This window comes from Panthera leo, chromosome D2 (genome assembly GCF_018350215.1).
Source record: "Panthera leo isolate Ple1 chromosome D2, P.leo_Ple1_pat1.1, whole genome shotgun sequence".
Taxonomy (NCBI): domain Eukaryota; kingdom Metazoa; phylum Chordata; class Mammalia; order Carnivora; family Felidae; genus Panthera; species Panthera leo.
Genome location: NC_056689.1, coordinates 80,667,721 through 80,695,371, shown reverse-complemented (window position 1 = coordinate 80,695,371; position 27,651 = coordinate 80,667,721). Strand labels below are relative to the sequence as shown.

At 51.8% G+C, this 27,651-nt stretch overlaps 1 protein-coding gene across 5 annotated transcripts in view; it reads left to right on the top strand.

Annotated features, from left to right (window-relative positions):
* The window catches only part of UROS (uroporphyrinogen III synthase), a 35,791-nt gene extending 9,576 nt beyond the window's left edge, over positions 1–26,215 (top strand). For 2 of the 5 annotated variants that reach the window (XM_042908214.1, XM_042908215.1), the window contains 9 exons: positions 920–1,008; positions 1,191–1,274; positions 2,907–3,003; positions 6,069–6,143; positions 15,733–15,807; positions 21,110–21,190; positions 22,146–22,231; positions 23,093–23,191; positions 25,555–26,215. In XM_042908214.1, the coding sequence (XP_042764148.1) occupies positions 946–1,008; positions 1,191–1,274; positions 2,907–3,003; positions 6,069–6,143; positions 15,733–15,807; positions 21,110–21,190; positions 22,146–22,231; positions 23,093–23,191; positions 25,555–25,689 (795 nt within the window). In that variant the 5' untranslated portion in view covers positions 920–945 and the 3' untranslated portion in view covers positions 25,690–26,215. Of the gene's footprint in view, positions 1–2; positions 158–919; positions 1,009–1,190; positions 1,275–2,906; positions 3,004–6,068; positions 6,144–15,732; positions 15,808–16,168; positions 17,771–21,109; positions 21,191–22,145; positions 22,232–23,092; positions 23,192–25,554 lie in introns of those variants that run through there. The other 3 variants (XM_042908217.1, XM_042908216.1, XM_042908218.1) reach the window with 3 other exon arrangements.
* The last annotated feature ends 1,436 nt before the right edge of the window (positions 26,216–27,651 follow it).

The window sequence follows — 27,651 nt, the reverse complement described above, 5'->3', positions numbered from 1 at the left end:
AGGATACAATCTTACCACTAGAAGAGGAGTAAGTCCTGGAGACCTAATGGACAACGTGGTGATTATAGTCAACAATACTGTATTATAAACCTCAGAGTTCCCGGGAGAGTTCACCTCAACTGTTCTCACCACAAAAAAGAGATAATTAGGAGGCATGGTAAAGCCACTACTGTAGTCATCACACTGCAGTATAGAAATGTATCAAATGAACAGCTAACTACCTGACAGTTACAAATTTACACAGTGTCCTATGTCAATTATATCTCAAAAAAAAAAAAAAAAAAAGAATACCAGGATGGACATCTTCATGTTAGTTTTTGCACACATTTATGAGTAGTGCCTTCGTATTTGTTCTTAGAAGCGAAATTATAGGAAGAAAGAGCATGAAATATACAAGGCTCTTGATACATATCAACGAATTCTTTTCCAGGTCGTTAGATGACTTTCGAAAGTTTCTCATAATATTTGACAACATTTATAACCCATCATTTGAAAAGTAGAAAGGTCAATAGAATTATTTCCTAAAGAGCTTATGAACTATTTAGTATGTTTACCCTGAAACAGAAGTAATTGTTTATTTCCTTAAAATAATTTCTCTATTATTGACAATACAACCCCAAATTTTCATCGCTTCTCTTTATGAGCCTTAAATGTGTGGCCCGGACACTGGCTTTCCCTAATGGCTTTCATCTGCCTTTCCGAGTGATATCAAGTGCCAGCATGCTGTCCCTTGGCCTTATCAGTGACAGGGTCTTCAGAAGGAACAAGCACATGAACGCTAAGTCATTGTGGGCGAGGGACAGGTCCCCTCAGCCAGCAGTTGATTACCTTCTTCCCCTGCTTCTGTCCCATCGATAACTGCTCAGGAAGAGTCCTTGAGCTCTAATTAGGATCCATCTGTCTCCCTGCTCTGTCACAGCACCCTGTAAGGATTGCCAGGCGATAATGAAGGTTCTTTTACTAAAAGACCCTAAGGAGGATGACTGTGGCCAAGATCCATATATCAGGGTACGTGCCTGAGGCTCCTGGTCCCGTGAGGCCTAACAATGTCTTACTACGAGGGTGAGGGGTGGTGGTGGGGTATCTGCTAACCCTCTACGGGGCCGACACCAAGTAAGTCGTGACTGTGACCCTTTCCTTATTTTCCACACAACCCTGGCCAATGCAGAACTATATTCTTGTATTTGCAGGAACTAGGATTATATGGACTTGAAGCCACTCTGATCCCTGTTTTATCATTTGAGTTTTTGTCTCTTTCCAGTTTTTCTGAGAAGGTAAGGTCTGTCAGTGTCCGAGTACCATAATTTCTGAGTCTCTGTAGAATCGTTGCCCACCCAAACCGGAAGGATTTCTTCACCATCCCCTCATTTCACTAGCAAACTTGAAACAGGGGTGGCCCAGCCTCACCTGGCCCCAGGGGAGGTGGCTCTTGGACCGCCCGTGAGTCCCCACCAGCTCCCCCAGAAAGCCTCCCTGTCCCAGAGGTGGGGTCTGTGGGGGCCGGGAGAGCAGGTTGCAGGGGGCTCTCAGCAGTGGGGCCCTTCCAGTGTGCCCTCCCACTCACCTGCCCGCCCTGACCACGCGCCGCATGGGTGTTACCATCCCGTTTTAGAGCCAGGCCCCAGGTTGGGCCACTCAGCCGAGGCCCCCAGCAAGTAAGAAGGCTGCTGCGCAGGGCGTCCACTCTGCTGCCGGTGATGCCATTGTAGATCCTGCTGGACAAAGCCTCAGGAAAGACTCGCAAACATTTCAGATCAAAGACTCAGTGCTCAGGCCACCTCATCAGTGTGCAACCGGCCCCAGGGGCGGAGCGCCTTCGGGGCGCCTCCCCCGGAGCTCCTTTCTGGACACGCGGGCCCACAGCCAGGGTGGTTCCATGGGACTGGGGTGCCCAGCCCTGCTCCCGGGCCCCACACCTGTGTGAGCGCCAGGGTCACCCCTCCTGCTGTGCATAGCACAACCCTGCCAGCAGCTCTGTACGGAAGCATGTTTCTTCCTTTTGATTTGGGCCGAATACTGCATTATTCATTCAGTAATTTACCCGGCAAACATCCATCTGGCATCTGTTCCGTCCAAGGCACTGGGCTGAGTGCTGAGGGAACCATGTAGGCGGGGCCCCAAGAGGCACGCCCTTCCATAAGCAGCCCTGAAAGGCACCAAAGACCTCATCGCTTGAGATCACGTCTTAGACTCGTGCTCATACAGATACCAGAGTTTCCACACGGTCATCTCCCATCTCCACCAGCCAGCATGCTCCCTGGCGGCCTTCCAGAGCCCTCGTGAAGCACCCTACAGAACGAGGAGGGGCACGTCCTTGAGCCCTGGCCCTGCCACTCACGTTGGGCCAGCTCCTTAGGCTTTGTCTTCATCTATGAGATGACAATAACCCCACCCATCTCACATGGTACTTTCACAGATTTTAGGGAGAGACTAGGTAAAAACGGCAATGTTGAGTAGATTTTATCATATTATCTTTGAAAATCAGTGCTTCGGCATGGAGATTGCCCCTTGAAGATTCCAGTTTTATTACAGACGCAGGTCCAATCTGCCCTCCTGCCTGCACCCCACCCAAGCCCAGGCTGGGTCAGATTGTCCCTCTCTGCACCTGTCATACCTGCCACCCTACAGTTCTCTTTCCTGTCCCTCCCCTAGACCGTGAGCTGCTCAAGGGAAATGCCATGAACAGTGAATTCACCTGCATTCGCCTGAGTGAATGAATGGTGAATTCACATGAATGGTGCACAGTTCCAGGCATTTAGTAAGCTTCCAGTAGGTGCTGAGTGGACCGGTGGGTGGGTGGACGGATGGATGGATGGATGGAATTTATTCTTATAAAACATTGGAATTCTGGGAAATGTTGAACTTGATCTTTATGTAAAACGCCTTTGTTACTGTTTGGTGTGCAGCTGTCTCATCCTGAAGGCTATGGGGGCCTCATTTTTACCAGCCCCAGAGCAGTGGAAGCAGTGGAACTGTGTTTGGAGAAAGACAATAAAACTGAAGGTAAGTGGGGGTGGGGGAGGGCGGGTACCTGGGTGGTTCGGTCAGTTAAGCACCTGACTCTTGATTTTGGCTCAGGTCGTGGGATCAAGTCCCGCATGGGCCTCCAGCGCTGAGTGTGGAGTCTGCTTAGGATTCTCTCTCTCCTTCTCTGTCCCCCCTCCCCTGCTAGCATTCTCACTCTCAAAAAAAAAAAAAAAACCCAAAACCTGAAGGTAGGGGAGACACTGTTGTGAATTCCACTGGAGTTTACTCCAATTCTTCCCACTGGGGATATCAGATTCCAGAAATAGCTGCCCTTCAAGTTGGAAAAATCTCAGTGACTTTTAGTTCAAAAAAGTATTCAGGTACCAAGTCACTTCACGTTCGTGTAAACTTTGGAGGAAGCAGAAAATGACCTTTCTCCTTATAAGCTGACTCTTGATGTCCCACACAAAGTGACACATTAACCCGGTAGCCTTCTACCACTACGCCTAGTGGTGCCGTGTCACAGATACTGCTTTGGGACACAGGTGACAGGGCTGGCTCCTGAAGTCCCCAGTCCCTGGGTAGTTCACCTGCCAGGTGATCCTCTCTGTCCTCAGCATATACTGGTTGCAGTCTCTTTCCTCAAGGGGATGATGAAAAGACCCAACAACTTTGAGAAAATGGTCCGTGCGTGCCAGGCACGTAATGACAGGACCATCCCTTAAACCCTTCTTCCTACCTCCTTCTCTCGCCATCAGAACATGTGAACAGGGCCCAGGTTTCAAACTGAACAGCCACGTTAGTCTTTGCAGTCAGACCACTTTGTGGCTAACATTTATGGAGTGCCTAATGTGTACCAGGCCCTGTTAAATACTTTCTGTTTGTTACCTGATTTATCACTAGACTGCTGGCCAGAGGCATATGTACGGTGGTCCTGTTTTACAGATGACAAAGCTGAGGCTGGGGAAGCGCTTGTCCAAGGCCATGGAACCAGTCGGTGCACAGCCAGGCTTCAGACCCAGGCGTGACCAGCCCTAGTTATTCTAAGCAGTGGAGGCAGCAGTCAGGGGTCATTACAGAATGGCTTTGCGGCAGGTTAGGCCTGGGTTCAGATGGCCACTCTGACCTTGGCGAGTTCCTTGACCTCACTGAGCCTTGCTTTCCTTGTCTGTAAAGTGGGCATAATAAATAATCCTTCCATCCCAGGATCATCACTTCTTTTTTTTTTTAATTTTTTAACGTTTTGTTTTTATTTTTTGAGAGACAGAGAGAGAGAGAGCATGAGCAGGGGAGGGGCAGAGAGAGAGGGAGACACAGAATCCAAAGTAGGCTCCAGGCTCCAAGCTGTCTGCACAGAGCTTGATGCGGGGTTTGAACCCATGAATGCAAGATCATGACCTGAGCTGAAGTCAAATGCTCAACTGACTGAGCCACCCAGGTGCCCCCAGGATCATCACTTCTAACTACTAGCTAGCTAAACTTACCAAGTGCCTTCTCTGTGCCAGACCCCATACTAAATGCTTTACCCCTGAGGTAGATATGACTCACCAGAGCTTGAAGAGCAGAGGGTGTGAAACTTGCCAAGACCACAGGGTCTGTAAGTTGTAGACTGGTGATTCCAGCTACCAGTCTGAGTCCCAAAAAGAAGCATTCAGGATGTTCCCTGGCACATGGCAGGCTAGTGGGGAATAAGTGGCAGTGGTGAATGGTTATTGTCTCTCTACAGTTAATTAGGCTTCCGTTATAAGCTAAAAAATCACCTTCTTGATGGTGTATACACATTCACCTCCTGCTAAAGAGAAATATCAGCTACGAGGCTCAGAGAATGGTTTGCTCACATGCGATAGGTAATTTTCAGATAAACATTATTTACATGGGTCGGGGAGGAAAGAAGGTGAAACTCAATCTCCGGTTACTTTTTCAAAAGAAATTACCCCCAGGGCACCTGGCCAGCTCAGTCGGTAGAGCATCCAACAGCCCCATGCTGGGTGTAGAGATTACTTAAAAAAAATAAAAATCTTTAAAAAGAGGTAAATAAAAGAAAAGGAGATTTCCAATGGGAGTGCAAAGGGTTGTGTCACACTTAAATATAAGGGAGAGTTCTGCTCATAACTGGATTCTAAGAAGGGAGAGCGCATATTTTCTTGTCTTCTAAAAAAAGTGTTCAATACTGAACACTGCTCAATATTGAACCCCCAGTGGCCTGATGTATTCGTACAACCCATTTTCTCTTTGTAGTTCTTTAATCCACATTTAGAGATGTTTCTTTTTGTCGTAAAATGGTAGTGTTCTCCATTAAAGTGTGTCTGCTATGAACTTGAAATTTATTATCTTTCTTTGACCTAATGGAAACATGAGTCCTCTCCTCGGAGATCACAGCTTCTTGACTGCTTCTAGATTTATGTCCCAAATAAAACCAGTTGGATTGCTTTATTAGATATTAAGTTGCCACCTTTCAATGACCAGTGACTTTTTCTTTAAAAGTCTAAATTTTTAGGGGCTGGTTCATTCAGAAGAGCATGCGACTCTTGATCTCAAGGTCATGAGTTTGAGCCCCAAGTTGGGTGTAGATGTGACTAAAAAAAATTTTTTTTATTAAGTCTAGATTTTTACATTAAAAATTTTTTTTATTAGAGATAAAAAGAGAGAATCTGTGAGTAAGGGAGGAGAAGGAGGGAAAGAGAGCATCCCACGACCCTGGGATCATGACCTGAGCCAAAATCAAGAGTCAGACACCCAACCTACCCAGCTATCCAGGCACCCCTAGATTTTAAATTTTTAATGTCACCCTTCAAATCAATTCTTCAAGTCATATTTGTTCTCTGGTACACACTAAAAATGCTCCTAGTGCCAACTGTGGAAACGAGTTAATATTTTACTCACGGCATACTGAAACATTTACCAAGGTGATTTTTAAAAATTTGCCTGCTGAATACGAACAGAATAAAAATGGAATTTTAGTTTGAGGTGCTTCTCTTTATATTTGGTCATTAATAGTTTGCCTTGTTCACAGGCGTCTTAGGATGAACAGGCAGCCTCGGGCAACAGTGCAAATGGCCACCATGATATCTGCAACTCACATATCATTCCATGTTTTACAGTCTGGAAACACTCTCTGAAAGAAAAGTGGAATGCTAAGTCAGTGTACGTGGTTGGAAGTGCTACCTCTTCTCTAGGTAAGCAATGCAGGTAAAGGTAAAACGCCACAGAATTATTGCGGTATTATGTATTTGTTGGTCTTTGTCCCAGTACCTGGCACAAAGCTCCTTGAGGAGGTTTTAACCCTTGGTATTTGCTAAGTGATAAGAAAGATGAAGTTATTCCTAACAGACCTCTTTCAGTTACACCTGAGTTTATATTAATGAGGTGGCTTTTGGAAAACTGCAAAGGATGGGGGGGGCTGGTTGCCAGGGGAACCAACCTTGGGATTAGAGAGGGTGGTCTCCTGTCTCCCCCACCTCCAAGGAGGAGAGTGGGGCTGGAGGTTGAGTTAATCATCAGCGACCAGTGATGTAATTCATCGTGCCTGTGTAATGAAACCTTCATAAAACCCAAAAGGATGGTGCCCCAGACAGGTGCTGGGAGGGTGGTGCACCTGGAGGGGGTGTGGAAACACTCTGCACCCGCCCCCCTTGCTCTGCGCATCTCTTCCATTTGTGTCCTTTGAAATATCCTTTGTAATAAGTAGGCAATAGTTAGCAAACCATTTGCCTGAGTTCTGTGAGCAAATGATCCAACCCAACCCACATTCGCTAACCAGAGTACCAAAGCATGACTATGGTAGTAGCACAGAGTACAGGAGAGAAAACCAAGGGTTTTTCATTCCGCAATGACTTAGCCTTGTTTATTTAAAAAAACAAAAACAAAAACAAAAACAAAAAAACACAAAAAAACACTGTAGTTCAAAATACGATTTTTTGCTTATTAAATTTACAAATAACTAGTTAAGTATAGAATGCCGCTGGTAAGGGTACAGTGAAACAAATATATTCAAATATTGCTAAGTAGCATTAAGAATTGGTTCATATGTTTTCAGAAATACTTGATCAGTATGTATCAAAAGCTCTATTACATTGGCACCTGGCTGGCTCAGTAGGTAGAGCATGGGACACTTGATCTCAGGGTTGTAAGTTCAAGCCCCATGTTGGGCATAGAGCTTACTTAAAAAAAATGAAGTAAAATGTTTTTTTTTTCCACTTATTAAATATTTATTCAATGTAGTTCTTAAGTTCTATTACAATGGAAATTTTGAATTTTTCATTGGTGCCTAAGTTATTGGCTTAAGAGGCATGGTACCCTGGCTCCAGAAAACTCTGACTAGGCTTATGTAGTGGGTCCAGGGCAGGACCCTATAAACTCACATAGCGTTCTACATTGGGTTTGTCCCCATATTGAAATTCATTTTTTTTTCAATTAAACTAAATTTCTTTTTTTTAATTTAAACCCAAGTTACTTAACATACAATGCAATTTTTTCAGGAATAGAATTTAGTGACTTATCACTTACATATAACACCCAGTGCTCATCCCAGCAAGTTTAATGCCCATCACCTATTTAGCCCATCCCCCCACCCATAAAATAAAATCTTTAAAAAATAAGAAAAAATTTTAAAAGCTCTATTACAAGGTTTGTACCCTTTGGCCCACTAATCCCTTTTCTGATAAATCTAGACAAAGGTAATAATCCAAAATAGGGGAAATTAAGTGTTTTTATTATTATTATTATTTTTTTAATGTTTATTTTTGACGGAGAGAGAGAGCATGACTGTGGGAGGGGCAGAGAGAGAGGGAGACACAAAATCTGAAGCAGGCTCCAGGCACCGAGCTGTCAGCACGGAAACCAACGCGGAGCTCGAACTCATGAGCTGTGAGATCATGACCTGAGCTGAAGTCGGACGCTCAACCGACTGAGCCACCCAGGTACCCTTGAAGTGGTTTTGATGTGAGACTATATCCTAGCATTAGTTATAGTCATGAAAAAAGGAAAGCCCCCAATAGGGAAACAGTAATCATCTATGTGATGATTATGTAGCTTCTTCTTTTACATACTTTTTATTTGGAAGGAAATTCACAGAAAACTTACAATACAAAGAACTCAGTCTTTCCTGGACTCCTGGAGAGTAAGTTGCCAACATGATGCCCCCATCGCCTGCAAATATTTGAGTGTAGATTCCCCACAAAGACATTTCTGTATAGCCACAACCATCAAATTTAAGAAATTAACACACATATATTGGTACCTCCTAATTCTCACTAACATCTCTCATAGCTGAAGGGTTAAGTTCAGAATCACGTCATACATCTCGTCAGGTCTTGTTAGTTTCCTGCAGGTTGAAACGATGCCTCCATCTGTCTTTGGCTTTGTGACCTTGACACTTTCAGAGTACAGACCATTTGTTTTGTAGACGGTCCCCCAATTCAGGTTTGTCTGATATTTTTCTCATCATTACATTCATTCAGGTTATATATGTCTGGCAGGAATATCACAAGCAATGCTGTTTTTCTCCTTGACGCTCACCCATCATTCCAATTTGCTCTCTTACTGGGAATGTCCTTTGTCATCCCTTGATTTAGGTGATGTGAGGCTTCTCCACTGTGAAGCTACTGTTTTTCCCCTTGAAATTAATAAGTGCTTTGTGGGGAGGTACTTTGAGAATATATGATAATGTATTCTTTCTTTTTTTCTTGAGTAGTCTCTACACCCAATGTGGGGCTTGGGCTCACAACTCCAAGATGAAGAGCCACATGTTGTACCTATTGAGCCGGTCAGGTGCCCCTGATTAATTGTCATCACACTGTCAATTTATTCAATTACTTATTTATATCAGTATGGATTCGTGGTTTCCTCGTTTAAAGATTACAAGCCATTACTGAGTCTATTTATTTTATTGCTCAAATTATCCCTGATGTGGCCATTGGCAACCCCTTTAAGGTGACTTCTGTGTCCTTTTGGCACGTCCCATCATTCTCTGAGTACTTCCTCCTTTGCTGGTGCAAAAGGATGTTCCCGGTATGTTCTGTCTTTCCTGTCACAGCCCTGAAATCAAGCATTTTCCCTAAGAACCAGGGTTCCTATCAGCGGAGAGGGGTATTTAGCAGCCGTCATGTGGCTGCTCGGTGTATTCATCACCCTTGGACTTCACTGCTCACAGTCATTTTCAGCACACAGAGACAGGGAATACATAATTTTACACACACACACACCCCAGTGTTCACATATCCTCATTTGTATTGGAAACCATGAGTTTATTCCACCACTTCCAATTACAGTCCGACACCACGGGGCTTATTCTGGGTCTTTCACTTTTATATTTGTGGCCCCCATCTCTGACAGGGAGAAACCTCATACATTTACCTATTTGACCAGTGTCCCTGTAAGGAATCAGTCTCCCCTGGCCCCACCCTCACAGGGTTTCTGGCCTCACATCGGTCACTCCTCCACAATGACACTCCCGTTACTCTGCCCCACCTGAGGGCCTTCGGACCGAAACGTTCAAAAGGAGCGGGGGGGGGGGGGGGGGGGGGGGGAGCAGAGAGGCTAGGGGGTCTTTTTAAATGATTTTGAAGGATTTTTATAGCATAGGAAAGATACAATATATAACACTAAGGAAAAAGCAGGAGGCAATACAGATAGATATCTGATATAATTTCACTTTAATCAAAAAATGCAGGGACTGTACTATACCAGAGAGTCCTCTCTATCCTCCAAGGAGCCTGAAAGGAGCAGGGCCTCACAGAGATACTTGCCGGAGTATGTAATGTTCGTAACCAAATCAGTCACAACAGGCAAAAGGTGGGAACAACCCAAATATCCACTGACAGATAAATGGAGAGATAAAATGTGGCATATGCAGGCCACAGAACATCATGCAGACATAAAAAGCAAGGAAGGGTGCCTGGGTGGTTCTGTTGGTTAAATGTCTGGCATTGGCTCAGGTTGTGATCATGGTTCATGAGTTTGAGCCCCACACTGTGGCTTTGGGTCCTCTGTCTCCCTCTCTTCCTGTCCCTCCCTTTTTCGAGCTCTCTCTCTCTCTCTCTCTCTCTCTCTCAAATAAACATTAAAAAAAAAAGGAAGGAAACTCTGACATCTGCTACAATATGGAAGAACCTTAAAAACATTGCACTAAGTGAAATGAGCCAGATGCAAAAAGATAATGATGCCGTATGATTCCACTTATATGAGGCTCATAGAGCAGTCAAACTCAAAGAGACCAAAGGTACAGTAGAGGTTTGCAAGGCCTGAGTCAGGGGAAGTAGGAAATTATTGTTTAATTTGGTGTAGAGTTTCTATTTGGGAGGATGAAAAAGTTCTGTAAGGGGATACTGGTGGTGGTTATGAATGTACTTAATGCCACTGAGTTATACACTTACAAATGGTTAAAATGGTAAATTTTATGTTATGTATTTTTACTACCGTAAGAACAAAACCTGAAAGGAAATAGCCAAACACTAAAGGTATTTATCTCCAGATGGTGGTATTACAATGGTTTTTATCATTTTTAAAATACTTTCAACATTATCCAAACAGTCTTGAAATTGTTATTTAAAAAAAATTTTTTAATGTTTATTTTTGAAGGAGAGAGTCACAGAGTGTGAGTGGGGGAGGGGCAGAGAGAGAGGGAGACACAGAATCTGAAATCGGCTCCAGGCTGCGAGCTGTCAGCACGGAGCCCGACGCAGGGCTCGAACTCACGAGTCTTGAGATCATGACTGAGCCGCCCAGGTACCCCATATGTTATTTTTAAAGCACAGAGGTAAACAGTGAATCATTAAAAGTCAACCTTACAAATGAACATAAAAATTCAGCATTTGTGGCACCTGGGTGGCTCCTTCGGTTAAGCATACATCTTCGGCTCAGGTCATGATTTCATTGTCGAGAGTTTGAGCCCCACATTAGGCTCTGTGCTGACAGCTCGGAGCCTAGAGCCTGCTTCGGATTCTGTGTCTCCCTCTCTCTCTGTCTCTCTCTCTCTCTCTCTCAAAAATAAATAGACGTTAAAAAAACTTTTTTTAAAGTAAGCATTAGGGGTGCCCGGGTGGCTCAGTTGGTTAAGTGACCAACTTCAGCTCAGGTCATGATCTCACGGTTCATGAGATCAAGCCCCGTGTCAGGCTCTGTGCTGACAGCTCAGAGCCTGGAGCCTGCTTCGGATTCTGCATCTCCCTCTCTCTCTCTGCCCCTCCCCTGCTCATGCTCTGTGTCTTTCTGTCTCTCAATAATAAATAAACGTTTAAAAAAAAATTTTTTTTAAAGTAAGCATTAAACAATGCTTAGCAATTATGAGTAAATCAATGTACAGCTTTGTTGCAAAACAGTTCGGTTTGTCCAAATGAATTTTGAAACACTGGGGGAAGTTGCGGCATGAGTGAAAGTAGTTTAAAAATGAAAAGCCCTCTTTCCAGAGAACAAAGTGACGTAAGGCGGACACCAGCTGCGAGCTGCCTGTCTAATTAAGAGCTGATGCTTAGCTTTTCAGTACAGTGCGACCTGCGCCTGGGAGCCCTGCAGATCAGCAGAGGGGGAGTCAGGCCTTGGTTGCCAAGGAAACCGTCCCCACTCCCCCCCCCCAATCAGTTAAAACTTTGCTTGCACCTTCTTTCGCTGTTTTCTGAAGTAGAAGAGGGAAGCAAATCATAGAGGCAATTTCCGACCATCAAAGACAGTGTGTTTGTAAATTGTTCCATTTTGATTCTTGTGCTGCCTTCAGTCTGGTCTCGTGCTTTGCATCTCACTGTTGTGTCAAGTGAGAAGAAAACCCCACAGCGGAAGCGGTGACACGGGAAGAGAAAGCTGAGACGGAGCTGGCATCCCGTGTGGCCCAGGCGGCAGGGCCCGGTCCGATGGGGACCCGCTGGCCCCGGCCTGCTCCCTGTTCATTCAGCTGTGAAGGAAAAGGGCGCGTTCTAAATGCTAGAAACATTATGACCAGAGGAGAGATGTAATTCGAATTTCACAGCTGTAAAAAAATCTCTTGGGAGAGGAGACCCTGGCCGGCTCTGTTGGGCCCCACACTGGGCGCAGAGATTACTTTGAAAAAGAAGGAAAAAAAAATCTCTTTGGAGAAACCAATCGGTCTTAACATGGAAGTCAGTCACCCAACTTTGGAACCTTCTTAGTTCACTTTGCAGACACGATGTGCACAAGGAGCTCTCTCTGGCAGGTGCAGGGAAGAGGACTTCCTTGAACGCCTGGACGTTTCTGTTGATCCTGAGGCTCAGCCAAGAGACTGGAGAGTTAGAGGACGTTAAACACTGACAGCCAGAGGAATCCAGGCCCGTGTCTTAGTCATCATCTGCTGCGTAACCCACTGCCCCAAAACGTAGTGGCTAGAAACAACAGGCATCTAATTGCTCACGGTTTCCTTGAGGCAGAAGTCTGGGAATGGCTTAGTTGGGTCCCTCCGGCTCAGGGTCTGTCACCAGGCCGCAGACACCTCGAGGCTTGACTCGGGGGCTCTGCTTCCAAGACCCTGCACGTGGATCCACCCCCCAGCCCTCACGTGGTCCTCTCTAAAGGGCCACCTCCCGGCCCTGCTGTGAGACAGTCCAAGAGCCAGCTAGAAAGAGAGCATCCAAGCCAGAAGCCAGTCTTTCCATAATCAGGCTTGCAAGTGACACCATCTCCGTCTGCCATCTTCCTTTTGTGTGAATGGAGTCAGTCCAGCCCACACCCAAGGGGAGGGGATGCCACAGGGGTGTGAGCACCGAGGTGACTGGGAGCCTTTTCACAGGAGCCCCTCTGGCTCCCCCAGAAGCTGGGGATCAGGGCCGGAGACGGAAAGGTAGGGATGTGTCTCACAGTGGAAATGGAAACCGGGTCCGGTGAGCAGCAAGCAGTCAAGGTCCATCAAGGAAACGTGTCTGTGTCTCTTCATAAATACTGACTCGACTCACAGTCCTGTAGATATTATTAACTACTAATAGATGGAGACTATTTTGTAAGTCTGTTGTTGGTCTGCATAAAATCTCTGAGAATGTCATTTTGGTTGGAAAGTTCTGCTTAATAAGATTTCCATTTGTATCGAAAAAGCAGCGTTGGTTGGCTGCGGGCTGATCCCCTGCGGCTCAGCCGGCCTCCCTGGCCGCCCAGAAGTGGGGTCCCCTAGCTCCCCCATCTGACTGCCAGTCTGGTACCTGGGAGCCACTGAGTGGCCCTCATTACTTGGCCTTGTCGACCCAGAACAATTCCTCCGTGGAACACAGCTTAGCACTGAACAACTCAGGACTCGGACAGACGCTGTGTAAGGTAACTTCACTCTGAGGTGTGTATGTGCACCGTCGGAATGAATTACCGTCTACACCTACTCGTGTAAGTCCTACTGCCATTTCTGCGTCCCTGTCACACGTCAGGCACTGTGCCGCGCACTTTATGTATGTCTTTTCACAAGGAAGGTCTTATTAAGCCCATTTTCCTGACTTAAAAAAACCAAGCCTAAGAGAGGAGGCAGTCACACGCCTCCAAAGTGGTACAGATGGGGAGCCTGGGTGGCCCGGTTGATGAAGCATCTGACTCTTGATCTCGGCTCAGGTCACGTTCTCGTGGTTCGTGGGACTGAGCCCCGCATCGGGCTCTTGGCTACCAGTGCGGAGCCTGCTTGGGATTCTCTGTCTCCCTCTCTGCCTCTTCTCCACTCATGCTCTCTCTCTCTCTCTCTCAAAATAAATAAATAAACTTTAAAAACAAACGTGTAAAAAGAAAAGCAAGTGGTACAGACATCGTTCAAATCCTTGACTGCATTTTCCAAAGCCACCATGACCCACTGGCCTAAGCACGCAGATGTCCTTCCACTTTTAAACCCTACCCATTTTTTTAGTATTTTTCATTGCTTTGTTTCCCCACTCATTCTGGGAGAATACTGAGGTCTTCTTATCCCTAACCTTGTTAAAATGTCTTCAAAGCCCATTTGCTGACTCTTACGGATGTGCTTTCGCACTAAGAATTGTCTTACCTTCACATAACCCCACAGTACCTTTCGCCATAGGCCTCTGCCAGCAGGGGGGGCTCACCCCCTGGTTTACAAGAGTCCCCCCCCCCCCCCACCCCGGACTGGATGCGCTGTGGCCGTCCTTGCCTCAACCTCCTAAATGTAAAGAACATGATGGCAGGTCTGTCCGGGATCAAACTGGCTTGTTCCACCCCTGCTGTGAATAAGCTTAAGCTGCCCTGTCCCTGTCACCTGGGGAGGCCCTGAAGGTGGCCTTGCCTGGCCTGGGTGCTGGCTGAAATGCTCGTACCCCTGACAGCTGAGCCAGCCCTGCCGCCTCAGGGGTTGAGACCTTCTGGCAAACATTCATTCCCCTAATCTTTTTTTTTTTTTTCTTTTTCAGTTTATTTTGAGAGAGGGAAAGAGAGCACGGGAGGGGCAGAGAGAGAGAGGGAGAGAGACAATTCCAAGTAGGTTCCACACTGTCAGCACAGAGGCCGATGTGGGGCTCAATCTCACGAACCCACGAACCGTGAGATCATGACCTGAGTCGAAATCGGGAGTTGGACACTTAACCGACTGAGCCACCGAGGCGCCTCCTCACCCAATCTTTACTGAGAGCCCCTGTGGGCTGCAGGCAGGCCGCACAGCTCAGTCCCTGTGCTCACAGAGACAGAGAGGACAGGCGCTGGACAGCTCAGGGTCCCAGCCGCCTCCTCTCGGGACCAGACGTCCCCGGGTTGTGCGGGGACGAAATGCGTCAGGCCTCGCTCCGCACAGCCAGGCGGCAATGGGAGAGGCGAGGTTCTGGGTCTGGTTCCTCTTGTCTAGTTAATTCAGGAAGAAAGCGTATGAATGTCGACACTAAGTACTTATGTCCCGGTTCAGTTCCTGGGAGGTTTTCAGGGTTTTTGGTGAACTGAGACCTCCCCAGTTCAATCAGAGGAGGCGGCCCAGCCTGGGCTGGCCGTGCAGCATTCAGAGGGGCTCTGTTCCTGAACAGAGTTCACAGCTGCATGTGACTTTTGTCCCCCGGACTCAGGACACTTGAAGTGACCTGTAAATTAAAAGCTGCTGGTGCTCACGTTAAAGCTGTGGTCCGTGGCCTAAATGGAAGGCCCACACCCTGTGAACAGGTAGTGGGAGCTGACAGAGGTGTGCCCTTGGCCCTTCCTGCATCAGCATCCTCCGCGGTGGCCAGTGTTCCCCGCGTGGCAAAGGGCAGGGGAGCCTGGGTGTCTGCTTCTGCTCCCTTAGTGACAGCGGTCTCTCAAAGCAGCTGGGATGCCCCTCACCCCAGATGACCCGCATTCGCGGTGCCGTGGGTCCCCGTCGGCGGGTCACTATGAAACCTCTCCCGCCGTCCCTTCCATTTCAGTCTGGCCACGTCGGCCCGCGACACCTTTCTGGACGGGGGGCCGGCCTTGTCTCCCTAACAACAGGAGGGCTGTCTCTGCCCTGTGAGAAGTAATAAACCCCAGATGCTCACCACCTGCTTACTGGCTGATGAGAAAGGCCTTAGGTGGCCGCGGTCTGCTCCCCCCGTCTCCTGGATTCCTTAAAGCAGGTCCCACGTGGCTGGCGTCTGATGTTGTAGGTGAGCTCAGTGGGGTGCAGACGAATGGGGGCGTGACCCAAAGTCACACGTCCAGGAAAGGTGGGGCCAGAACCCAGCACCCTCACCTCTGACAGTGCCCGTGGGCCTCTGGTACCAGCCTTCAGGAGAGACTTTCTCTGTGATTCGTAAAGCACGTGCCTTTGTATTCGCACATTAACAACACGGGAACAGAGGTCTTCGATAGCCATGTGAAAACGTGCGTTTCTTGGTTGTTTTCCAGTGAATAAAATTGGCCTGGACACAGAAGGAGAGAGCTGTGGAAATGCAGAAAAGCTCGCAGAATACATTTGTTCCAGTAAGTAGAAAAGGCTCACCCCCAAGTGAAGGCCATTTATTCACGTTGGCTTCTTGGCCTCACGACCGTCGCCCCGGGAAGGGCCCGTCTCCCCCGTGCATCCTCCGTGGTGACGGGGGTCGGTCTGCCGTGTGCAAGCCGCTCCTGGGACCCCAGGCTCCTGGTCCCGATGTGTGTCTCTGCTTGCCTGAGATTCGAGTCTCTCCGCCCCCTCCACCAAAGGACTCGGGACAATGCGAACGTTACACAAAACAAAATGGCGACAAGTACAGGGAGACCATCTGTGGTGATTCTAGAGGGAGTGGAGGCGGGCAGGCGCCGCCGGACACCGTCCCTGTGTCTGTCTCCTCCTCTCTCCTAGGGGCTGCTTCCTGCTCTGAATTCCCCTCCTCAGAGCGGCCCCCACCCCCACGAGCGCGTCCCCGGACGGCCTGTGGCCACCGTTTGTAGGTGTCGCTGGTTGCAGGCATGTTGCGTTTCCGTGAGGGGTTCACCCTTGATGGAAGTAAAGCTTCTGGGGAACTTGGAGCGAGAGGGGCGGGAAGGTTAAGGGGTGCCCGCAGAGCAGTCCTCCCCGCCATCTCCCCCGCCCCCCAGCCTAACCCAGCTGCAGACACTTGCCCTTGCGCCCTCGTCGCCCCCTTCCCATCGGTAAAAGCGGGTCGAATAAGCACCCCACGTCACGGGCCCAGCATGACAACATATTAGGTACGCAGAGACAACATGTGCCAGATGCCAGCGTGGTGGCCCCCCGGGGGCCAGGGAGCAGGGCAGCAGGACCGAGGGTGCTCCCTTCCTCTCCGGTCGCAGCCACCCCAGCCCTGCTCTTCCCTTTAGTTCGGTGAGGTCTAAGTTTGGAGAAACGCTCTTCTTACTAAAGGAGTGTGTTTCCCAGACACTCCCAAAAGCCCCGGGGACAGTGGACGTGACCCTAAGCCAGTGACCCTTTGGGCCCAAGCCTGGTCGAAGCAGGTGCTGGCCTGGGCCGGGGAGGAGGACCGGGCACCCAGCACGGTGTTCCTGTCCTAGGGCAGCACCTCCGGGCCTCCTGCCTCGGGTCTGGGATCCACCACGCCACCCGAACCGCGGTGCCTCGGGGGCTCTCAGACACGACAGTCGAGGGCCCACGACTCTAGTGGCCGGTCCCATGGCTGCTCCCGACACGTCGTCCCGTCCAGCCTCCTGCACAACCCTCCCACCTCTGCCTGTCCCCCCCTCCCCCGACAGTGCTGCCCGCAGACGTCCCGTCCCTCATGTAGTTCCCGTTAAGCACAGCCCCTCACGACAGGGCTGCCATAGGCTGTGCTCCTTCTACACATTACTGTCCCAAAGACCCCGGCCCTCTTTCGGGCACCCGCTCACTGTACACATGCCGTTAGTACCTCCTCTGTCGTTTAACCCGCTCCGGCCTTGTGAGGGTCACTGGTCTGTGTCGCCTCCTCCCTGGTGCCCCCCCAGCCCCGCAAGGGGCCCGGCGCACAGGTGTTCCCACGCGGCGTTTGCCGAATGCTGTCGGACTGTTCCAGCTCGACGGGAGGGCACGTGGAGGGCGAGGCAGGGGAGGGCTTGGCCAATGCCGGCCGGCCTGTCGGGGCTGAGAAGCCCTTTAGCATCAGCATGGGAGTGCCGCTGCCCACCGCTGCCCAGCCAGGTGTTGAAACAGCAGCGGGAATTATGCCGGGGGTCCAAGGGTGAGCACGGTCCCGGGCACCTCGGGGTCCTCAGGCCCATGGCACTGTTTCGAGGGTCACTGAGCCTCATCTCTTCTGGGGCGAGAAGAATGTCACGATTGGGTTCTTCCCCCAGCCGTTCATAGTGTGGGTGCATATGTTCCAGAAGGATCCAACTCCAGGCTTTTTATTTCTGATGTTTTCAGGGGATAATGGTCACCATTAAGTGGTAACCGAGCCCTTCTAATGTCTTCATGTAGAAATCACTGTGACCGGTAGCTCTTGGCATTCCCCGTGGAATCAAGTGCCTTGGTTTACAAAGACTCATGATGGGTTCTGTGGGTGGCACGACAATTACTCCTTAATGGAACAGGTGGCTGCCGCCTGCTCCCAGGGCAGACGATCTGGCCGTCCTCACAGCTGATGCACTAGTTCTGGAAAGAGACGGAGGGAAATTGAGTCATTCTTCATCATCAGGTGCAAAGCCATCAAGCTGGTGTTCCTTGCTCTGCATACACAAGGCAGGAAGGGTCCGTGTCACTTCTGAGATATCACACTGGTGTTTCAATTAACTGCCTCACGGCGTGAGGGTAGATAGGAGCCTACTCTGCCCTTATCTCGGCAGACACGGGTCCACACTCTTTGCAAAGCCTTTGTGACTTCTCATTTATTACCGGCATGCCTGTGTGTCCTAATAAATTTTTAATTCGCAATTAGAATACCACATAAGAATCCTTCTTGACTGCTAATACTTTAACCTTGGTTTTACCAAGGCATTAATGATTTCCTTCCCCAGTAAGATCTGAAGCTTGATTTGAAAAGCTAAGAATCTACTTCCAGTATTTAGAGTGAACAGGCCAGTTCATAGTTATTGCTTACTTTAGCTGACACTTTTACTCTGTGACAGACGCCATTGTGAGCACTTAAAGCTATGAACTCATTTCATCTGTTGTGTGTGGTTTTTTTTTTTGAGAGATGGAGAGGAAGGGGCAGGGAGAGGGGGGCGCAGAGAATCCCGCCCTGAGAGTGGAGAGCCCTGATGTGGGGCTTGAACCCAGGAACCATGAGATCACGCCCTGAGCCAAAACCACAGGTCCGACGCTTAACCAACTGAGCCACCTACGCGTACCAGATAGCTCACTGTTACCATGGAAAACTCTGCCCTCCCAGGGTATCTCCTCTAATGGAAGAGAGAGCAGCAGTTAAAATGGTAAAAGGGGGAAGACAGTTGCAACATTCTGCAGGAGAGAGGGTCCCCCTGAGTCAGAGGGGAGCGCAGCTATTTGAAATGTCCTCTGGATTCGGCGCTGGTAGGCAGACGGCTCCCGCAGCCTCGCAGACTTGCTCGGCTCTTCCTCCCCTCGCCATCGGCCTCACTGTCCGGGTTCCACACCATGAGCATCTCTGCCCGCACGGCCTGCTTCTCACAGCAGCGCCTAGGAGGCTGAAATCCCTGCTCACCTCGCAACTGTTGAGCTTTATAGTCACGCGTGTGTCCTCCGGTGAAATGGCATTTGTAAAAAATCAGTCTTGTTACCTTAATCACTACAGCGACTACTTACAGAGTCCCCTGTCCCACCGTACAACCCTCTCCTGGGATTTCCAGCACCCTTGCTGTCCTCAGCCCCCACAGCCCCGCAGTCCGGCCTCCTTCCTGTTAAAGGGATGGACAGCCTCGGAGCCGTGTGAGTCCCCATTCTGTGTCTTCTGTGTCGGGTGAGACCCCTGCCAGGCCCCATCTCTCCTTATCACCCCAGGAAACACGTCACGCCTCTGCGGAATCAGACAGCTTCGGCATTAACCTACTTAGCGTTGGCCTATTTGTGTTAAAACTCTGCAGGCAATAAACTTATCCCCCGAAAAGAATGAGTTCTTTGCCGCTGGCTCGAAGGGGGTTAGGTCCCAGGAAGGATCGTTGTGGTAGATCTCCGCTCAGCAGGAGGAGAGGATTCAACCAGGACAGTGGTGGTCTTCCTCCCTGGATAATGGTGCCTCAGGTTTTCATGAAGGCAGCTGGGCTGACTGGGCCTGTGCAGCCTGGCCCTCCAGGCCCTGGTGGTGCAGTGAGGAAAGACAGGCGTCTGTCCTCTTCTAGGACACATATGCTAAGCTCCCATCTCCCTTGTTAGTGGCCAAGAATCACAGAATAAGCATATGAGCAGCTCGATACTCTGCTACTTTCAGAAGAGATGCTTCAAAGGGCAGATTCTGGAATCTTTCGAAGGCCCCTTGCACACTGCTAGGGCTGGGCTTGCTGACAAGGCGGGCCCGTGGTTTCCCTGCTGGATTCTCAAAGCCGCCCAGAACAGGTGGTTGGGGTCTGTGGGAAAGCTTTGGCCCCTGGAATCCCCAGCACCTAACACCCACAGAGATACCGACGCTGGAGGGATGCCTGGGCTCTGGTTAAGAAAATAGCACCTGAACGTGGCTTTGAAAATATGCCTTTATGGATCGGACGTGTCATGCATGTAACATTTCTTCACACTGGAAAAAAGAAATCAGTGAGCATTTAACATCTACATTTAAAATTTCCCCCATTCCTTATGTTCTTTTATATCAGTGCTGATATTTACAGAACAGTTCAAAGAAAACATTCACCAACATATAGTTATTTAATAACTCAAAAGAAGTCTACAGTTATTCCTTTTGTTTAACTGGGTGTCCATGGAGATGGTGCTAGATGGAAAGAACTTGCTTTGCTCCCTCCTGTAATTGCAGTCTCCAAAGAGGTGTTCAGGGAGGTCTATGGATATAGAAGTGTGCATAAGCAACAGCCATTAAAACCTCTTCCAATTGATGGCTGGATGGATAGAAGGATAGATGATGGCTGGATAGATGATGGCTGGATAGATGATGGCTGGATGGATGATGGCTGGATGGATGATGGCTGGATGGATATAGGGGGGAAATGGTTAGTTCTATGAAAATGTTCACATTTGGGGAGGATTCTAACATGTGACAACCTACTGGTTTCTTGGCTGGTATTGTCTCGAGTTGGTGTTTGGATTTCACACCATCTTCACGATTCTGCAGAGAGCTTAGGACTGAACACACCCTTAGGTCTTCCTGGAGCGGAGATGGGGAGTGGAGGTGAGAGGCAGGGCCATTCTCAGCAGACGGGGCCCCTACATGGCCGCCCAGCGGCCCCTCGGGCCCCTGGCCGGGTGGCCGCCGTCCTGACGGGGACAGTAGACGTGCAGCTTGTCTCTGTTTGGGGGTGCGTGCCGGGCCGTGGGTGGCTGCCCTAACCCTGCCACCTCGGGGGCATGAGCCCTGGCTGCAGCCACCTCTGTCGCCTCCACGGCTCCTCCCGAGTTGGGGGGCGTCTGCAGTGCCGACACCACCCAGCCTCTGGCCTTCTGACTCCAGTGACAGGCAGAGCTCATGCCTGCTGCTCAGGCGCCCCGTCAGCACCAGGGGGGCCGGAGGGGCCTGGGGGGGGGGGTGGCTCCCGGCTTGTGGGGACGCCCGTTTTCTGAGCGCCTCGGCCAAACGTCCTGTGATCTTCCTACGGCAAGGTCAGCGCTTCTTCCCACTCAGATGCCGGGTGGCCCGGAGCGGCTCCTCCCCACCCCTGTGCAGACGCACCCCCTTCTCAAAAGCGTTCACAAAGTCCGGTTATTTATCTGCAGGGGAGTCACCAGCATTGCCTCTCCTGTTTCCCTGTGGAACCGTCAAAGGGGAAATCCTGCCGAAGATGCTCAAGGACAAAGGTGATGGGAATGCACTGGGGCTCGTGGTCACCTCCTCCCTTGTCCGCCTCCTCGGGTCTACCGGGAGCCTTCGTGGTCAGTGTTTGTGGTCAGCCCTGTAGAGCCCCCTGGGGAGAGGAGGCCGCGGCAGGGGTGGGGGGCAGGGGCGGGCTGCCCCTCAGGAGCCCACAGAGTGTCACTGAGCCTTCGCCACTCCACTGGCACGGTCTAGAGACCAGCCCTCTGCCCCGGCGGCACGTCAGCCCCAGCCACTCAAGTGCTGGGGCAGCTGGGGGGCAGGGGAGAGGGGGTGTGGCCCTGGGGGGCAGGGGAGAGGGGGTGTGGCCCGCACACCTTCTGTCACGGGCAGGTCTGAGAGCAGAGGGTCATCGGCAGGTTGGAGTGCAGACTTCAGGAGAGACTAAGCCAGGTTTGAACTCTCCCTCTGCTGTTCATTAGCTGTGTGAGCAAGGGCAGGTCACACGAGGTATATGCGTCCACATCCCCGCCTGCGGAATGGGCACAACCACAAAGCCTGCTGCCCAGGGCCGTTGTGACGCTAGGTGGCACCAGGCCCGGCTCTCCAAAGGCAAGAAACGCGCGGAGCCGCGGCTCTCCTCTTCCCGCCCTCTGTCCCCGATCTCCAGTGACCCACGTAAAGAATATTCCCCAGGAGGATCTTAGACCCAGTAACGATCCCCCTTGCGTTAAAGCAGAGATCGTGTGTCTTTGGTGTTGTCCTCTGTCTCCTGAACGCTACCGGGAATAATGGCAGAGGACGTTAGGCCGCGGGGTCAGGATCACGGGCTGCCGAGGGCCGGCCGGGCGCCCGGGCGGGTCTGCACCTCAGCTCCCGGCTGCTTGTTCAGGAGAGTTGTGTTGCGCTGTCCCATCTGCACGGACCGCCCTGCAGAGCAGGGACCCCGCTGCCTTCCTCGTGTAATAAAGCCCGTTTCCTGGTTCTGCTCGTGTCCAGGGATTCCCATGGAAAGCATCATCGTCTATCAGAAGGTCCCACACCCGGGAATCCAGGTGAACCTCCACAGCTACTATTCTCAGCAGGTGCGTGGTGCTCCCCGGGAGACCTCCAGCGGGGCGGGCACCTGCGCGTCGTTCCCCCATCCCCAGCAGTGTGACTTCATCTCCACCTCTGTGAAATGGGACCGGACTGCTCTCTTAAGGTTTTTGTAAGGATTAAAGGAGATAATTCACACGAAGCCATATGCATGGCATCCCAGACATAGTAAGCCTGGGCAGCTGGGGGCCTTGATGTCGTGCAGGGGGCTGGCGGAGCTATAGGGGCAGAGGCTGGGCCCATACTGGGAAGGCCCCCAAAGCCCTCGGAGGGGTCTACGTTGAATTTGGGAAGTCACAGGGACCTTTGGAGGCTTCAGACAGGAGAGTGGGCGGAGCCTGTTTGAGTCAAGGTTTTCCACTCCTGTTTTCAGTAAGACCTCCCGTCCCTCTCCTAGGACAGGCTTCTAGATGCCTTGCTGGTTCTGGATGTCCCCTTAGTGCAAACCAAAAGGCCACGCAGCTAGCCTGTCTTCTGCGTCCTCAGAAGGGGTGCAGAGCGGACAGGGAGCCGGGCTGGACTGCTGCCGTATTGATCAGTGCCACTTTGGCCACATGAGCAGAGGCACACTGTCCACTGGGCCGGGCATGTGGGTCCATAGTGCCCCTGTCCTCCGGCCGGCAGCACCATGAGGAGCAGCGCCCAGCCTCCCCAATGGCACCCTGCTCTCTACACAGCGCCTCCCGTGAACTCGGCCTCCAGGGAGCAGAGAAGGCCACGTCCCCCAGGGACCCTCCTGCTGTGGATCCTCGGGTCTGCCTCATGTGGCCCGAGGGCCCAGCTACGGCACTAGGGGAACATTCTCTCCCCTTGGCCTACGACAACAGACTGATCTTTCCTCCCTGCAGGGCATCCCAGCGAGCATCACGTTTTTCAGCCCCTCTGGCCTCACCCACAGCCTCAAGCATATTCAAGAGTTATCTGGTGACAACATTGGTCGAATCAAGGTGAGGTATTCAGTGGGCTTTTGGTCTTTTCAGATTTTTAAAAATTTTTACTAATTATCCTAGAGCTTCCGTGTAAAGTCAGAGCACTCCTGACCCAGGAGACACCCTGATGCCAGCTCTGGAGCACTGGAAAGGCAGGGTTCTAGAATTCCCAAGCACCGCTTCCTGGCTGGTGCTCCTGGACAAGTTACTTAACCTCTCAGAGCCTGTTTCCTCATTTGTAACATGATGCTTATCTCTCTGTGGCCCGTACAGATGTATACAGTAGTCCCCACCCGCCGTGGGGGGTACGTTCCAGAACCCTCAAGCAGATGTCTGAAACTGCGGTCAGTACCGAACCCTAATATACTAGATTTTGTTCTATCACAGACATCCCTGTGGTAAAGTTTAATTTCTAAATTAGGCACAGTAAGAGATTAACAACAATAACTAACAATAAAAGTTTAACAATACAGTGTAATAAAAGTTACATTGGCGTGGTCTCTCAAAATATCTTCCTCTACCACACCCTTCTTGTGACGACGAGAGAGGAGAAAAGGCCTACGTGCTGAGCAGAGGGGGGTGAATGACGGAGGCGTGAGGTTACTCCGGACCTGACCACACGGGACACGGAAGGTCATCTGGTCCTGGACCGCGGCTGACCGTGTGTAACTGAAACCACAGAAAGCAAAACCCCGAGTAAGGGGTTTTCCTGATGGATTAGTCTCAGGATTCGATGAGAAAATTCAAGTCAGTCCTTAGCCAGAGCCTGGCACGCACGTGAGCATCCTTTCCCATTTTCCCATCTAAGCATCTTGGAATTCATCCTGGAATCTATTCAAAAAGCCATTCCCCTTTTTCGTGTCTTTTAACTCAAAGGATGAAAGTCCCACTTTCTAGGGACTCTGTTTGTCAGGAGTCTACACGTATCACCAGGCCTAGGGGGCCGGTAATGGGAATGCTCTCGAGCCAGCTGCAGAGGGACCGAGGAGAGGGCGGAGGTGACCTGGAGCCCCGGGACAGGCCGCCAGCACTGTCCCAACTCACGCGAGTGAGGGCTCTTCCCTTTTATCACAGGATGTCTCGTAGCACACCTGCGGGGCCGGCACCGTTTCCCAAGTTCGCAGCCGGAGTTAGGCTCAGAGTTGTGCGCCTCGCCCTTGGTCTCCCAGGAAGAAGGGAGAGCCGCAGTTTGAACCGAGGGAGCCTGAGTCCACGTTGTTGGCCTCGGTGATACGTGAGCCACGGCCCGTTGACGGAACGTTTCTAGGCAAGATCTCGTAGGATGTTCACACCGTTCCAGGGGTAGAAATCAAGCAGAATCAGGACTTTTGTCCTTATTACAGGCGAGGAAACTGAGGCCCAGAGAAGTTAAATGACTTGCCAAAGTCATATGGTGAGTTACGGGGAGGCCCAGGACTTGCATTTAGGCCGCTGGGGAAAGAGAACGTTGTCTGACTCTTGGGGACAGAAGATTAAAAAGATTAGACCCTCAAGCGCTCAGTGTTAGCGGCTGGCACGGGTGAGCGGGTACCGTTTTAGAGGCTGGGATGAGCAGGGGTGCCGGGCCGCCCCGGTTCTCGTCCCCCTGCACCACATCGCCCCCCCCCGGACGTGGTAGCCGTGCCTGGGCGGCCCGGCAGCCAGTAGCCGACTTCCTGTCTCTACGGACTTGCCTGTTGGGGGATTTCAGGACCGGCTTCTTTCACTTAGCGTCGCGGCTTCACAGCTCACCCGGCATCCCGACAGGCTCATGCCGTCGGACTTTCTGGTCTGGAACAACACCAGGGTTCCCGGCAGCCGCTGGCGGTCACTGAGCACTTCTGGTGCCGGGAGCCAGTGGTTACACACACTGCCCCACGTGACCCTCACGGCAGCCGAGGAAGCCTGTTCACCTTGCTGTTTCACAAACGAAGAGACAGAGGCCCAGAGAGGGAGGGTCACTTGCTACGGCCACGATCTTGCGGAGCTGGGATGGGAACCTGCCCCTCTGGCTCCAGGGCCTGGTCTCTCGACTGCTCCATTTTCCTGGGGGCGTCCCGTCGGGGCCCCCGCGTGCCCAGGGTGCCCTCCAGACTTTGTGCTCCACTGGGCCCCACCCAGGCGTGCGGAGGTGTGGCCAAGGCGGCGGGCACCAGTGCCGGGGTCTGGCACCCCGGCCCCGCACCGGAGCCGCAGGCTGGCGGGGAGGCTGTAAGGAGGTTGTGCAGGCCAGGCATTGCACGGGTGTGGGGCTGGATTCCCATCGGGAGGCGTGAGCACACACGTTAGGAGCTCACGCGTGAGCAGTGACGTCCGGACAGGCCACAGGCCCTGCCCCACCGCCCTCCCGCTCCCGGCCCGGCCTGCAGGTGCACTGAGGTCCCTTCTCTCTCCCCCTGCAGTTCGCCGCCATCGGCCCCAGCACCGCCCGTGCGCTGGCCGCCCAGGGCCTGCCTGTGAGCTGCACGGCCGAGAGCCCCACGCCACCAGCCCTGGCCAAGGGCCTCAGGTTGGCGCTTCAGGCCCCCGGCTGCTGAGTCACTGGCACTTCCGGCCGCGCGGCTGTCCCGGACCCGGGCGACGCACCACCGCCGCTGCGGGGAAGCCAGGCATCGGCGGGCTCCCGGGACTTCTGCCTCGTGCCTCCGCGGACCCGCGGGGACACCGGGAGTGGGGTGGGCCCCGGGGCCGGCGTCGGGCTTGGCAGGCGCCCCCGGCTCCCAGGCCCGGATGGGACTCCTCCGGCAGCAGGAAGGAAACCAAATAAAGCACCGGCTCCCCGAGCTGACTGCGTTGTCACTTGCTGCCTGTTGTTTTCACGCAAAGCCGTGTTCGCCGAGGAAACCGATGTGCCCGCGTCCTGAGATCCGCCAGCCCTGGTGGGAATGATGAAATCTGCCGCGTAGGAAGTAGTTTCATTCATCTTCTAAAAAGGACCCTCAGGCTCCTGCTGTGTGCGCTGTGGACACTTGCGGTCCGCATACGGGGAGAGGTTCTTTCCCTCGGAAACCAGACGCAGCGTAGGTCAGGCCGGGCATCTGACAGGCGGGGGGCGTTCAGTTTACTTAGAAGGGGTTTGTCCAGGGGCGCCTGGGGGGCTCAGTCAGTGAAGCGTCCGGCCTCGGCTCAGGTCATGATCTCTCAGTCATGGGTTCGAGCCCCGCGTCGGGCTCTGTGCCGACAGCTCGGAGCCTGGAGCCTGCTTGGGATCCTGTGTCTCCCTCTCTCTCTGCCCCTCCCCACCCCCCCACCTCAAAAATAAACAAAAAAAAAAATTAAGAAGGGTTCATCTGCAGGCACAGTGCCCCGCAGAGAGGCTTCAGAAATCTACCCCCAGGGGCGCCTGGGTGGCGTAGTCGGTTAAGCGTCCGACTTCAGCCAGGTCACGATCTCGCGGTCCATGAGTTCGAGCCCCGCATCAGGCTCTGGGCTGATGGCTCGGAGCCTGGAGCCTGTTTCCGATTCTGTGTCTCCCTCTCTCTCTGCCCCTCCCCTGTTCATGCTCTGTCTCTCTCTGTCCCAAAAATAAATAAAAAACGTTGAAAAAAAAATTAAAAAAAAAAAAAAAAGAAATCTACCCCCAATTTTATTTCTGCTTTTAAAATCTTGGCCGGGAACTTGGGCGGGGTTGAATGAAACCTCCGTCTGTCTTTCAGTAATGGGAGCCGGTGCAGGAAAGAGGACTGCGTTACCCGCACGTTGTCTCTTTGGAGGGCGTGCGACAGTGAGCGGTTCCCGCGTGCCACAGCCCCGCACACGGGGCTCTGCCCCTCGTCCCCGTTCCTCTTGATGCCCTGAGGAGCCGACACCACTATTATTCCCATTTCTCCGAGGAAGGAACGGAGACTCAGGGCATCGTAGGACTTGCTCAGGGTCACACGGCTGGCGTGCGACTGGCGGACGAAGGGGACTCGTGTACGTAAGCACGCAGGCCCAGACCAGCCGCGTCCATAAGCCACCTCACATCAGAGCCACCTTAGCAGAAGAGTATGAACCCGGGAATACCTAGTTCTCTAAGTCTTGGCGTGACCTGAACAAGAATTCTGCAGGTGCCGCGCTGACCCCGTAGTTCTCCTCTGTAGTCATTTCTCTGCAAACAGGCCAGAATCCGTCCCACCGCTTCTCTCTGATGAGAAAGTCAAATCTGGAGTCAGGAGTTCGGAATCCCTGCCATTCTCAAGGAGCCCGGCCCCAGGCAGCGCGGTGGTGCCCTCCCTCCGGGAGCCGCTGTGGCCAAGGAGCCCCGAGGCCCGCCTACTGAGCCTCCCTGAGGTCTCTGCCCCGGCCGTGCGGGCGCCCGCAGCTGCCAGGAAGCTGTGCCAACCACGCCGGGCTTGCCGGGGCAACGTCCTGAGGCCAGCCTCGGACGGAACGCCACCCCCTGGACCGAGCTGGCTAAACCCGCCTTAACTGGAGGGCACGGCTTGTGCCACACCGGGCTGTCGTGCGGGGTGGGCGAGGCGGCCCCCTGACCGTGCGCTCGGAGGTCACAGCCACGC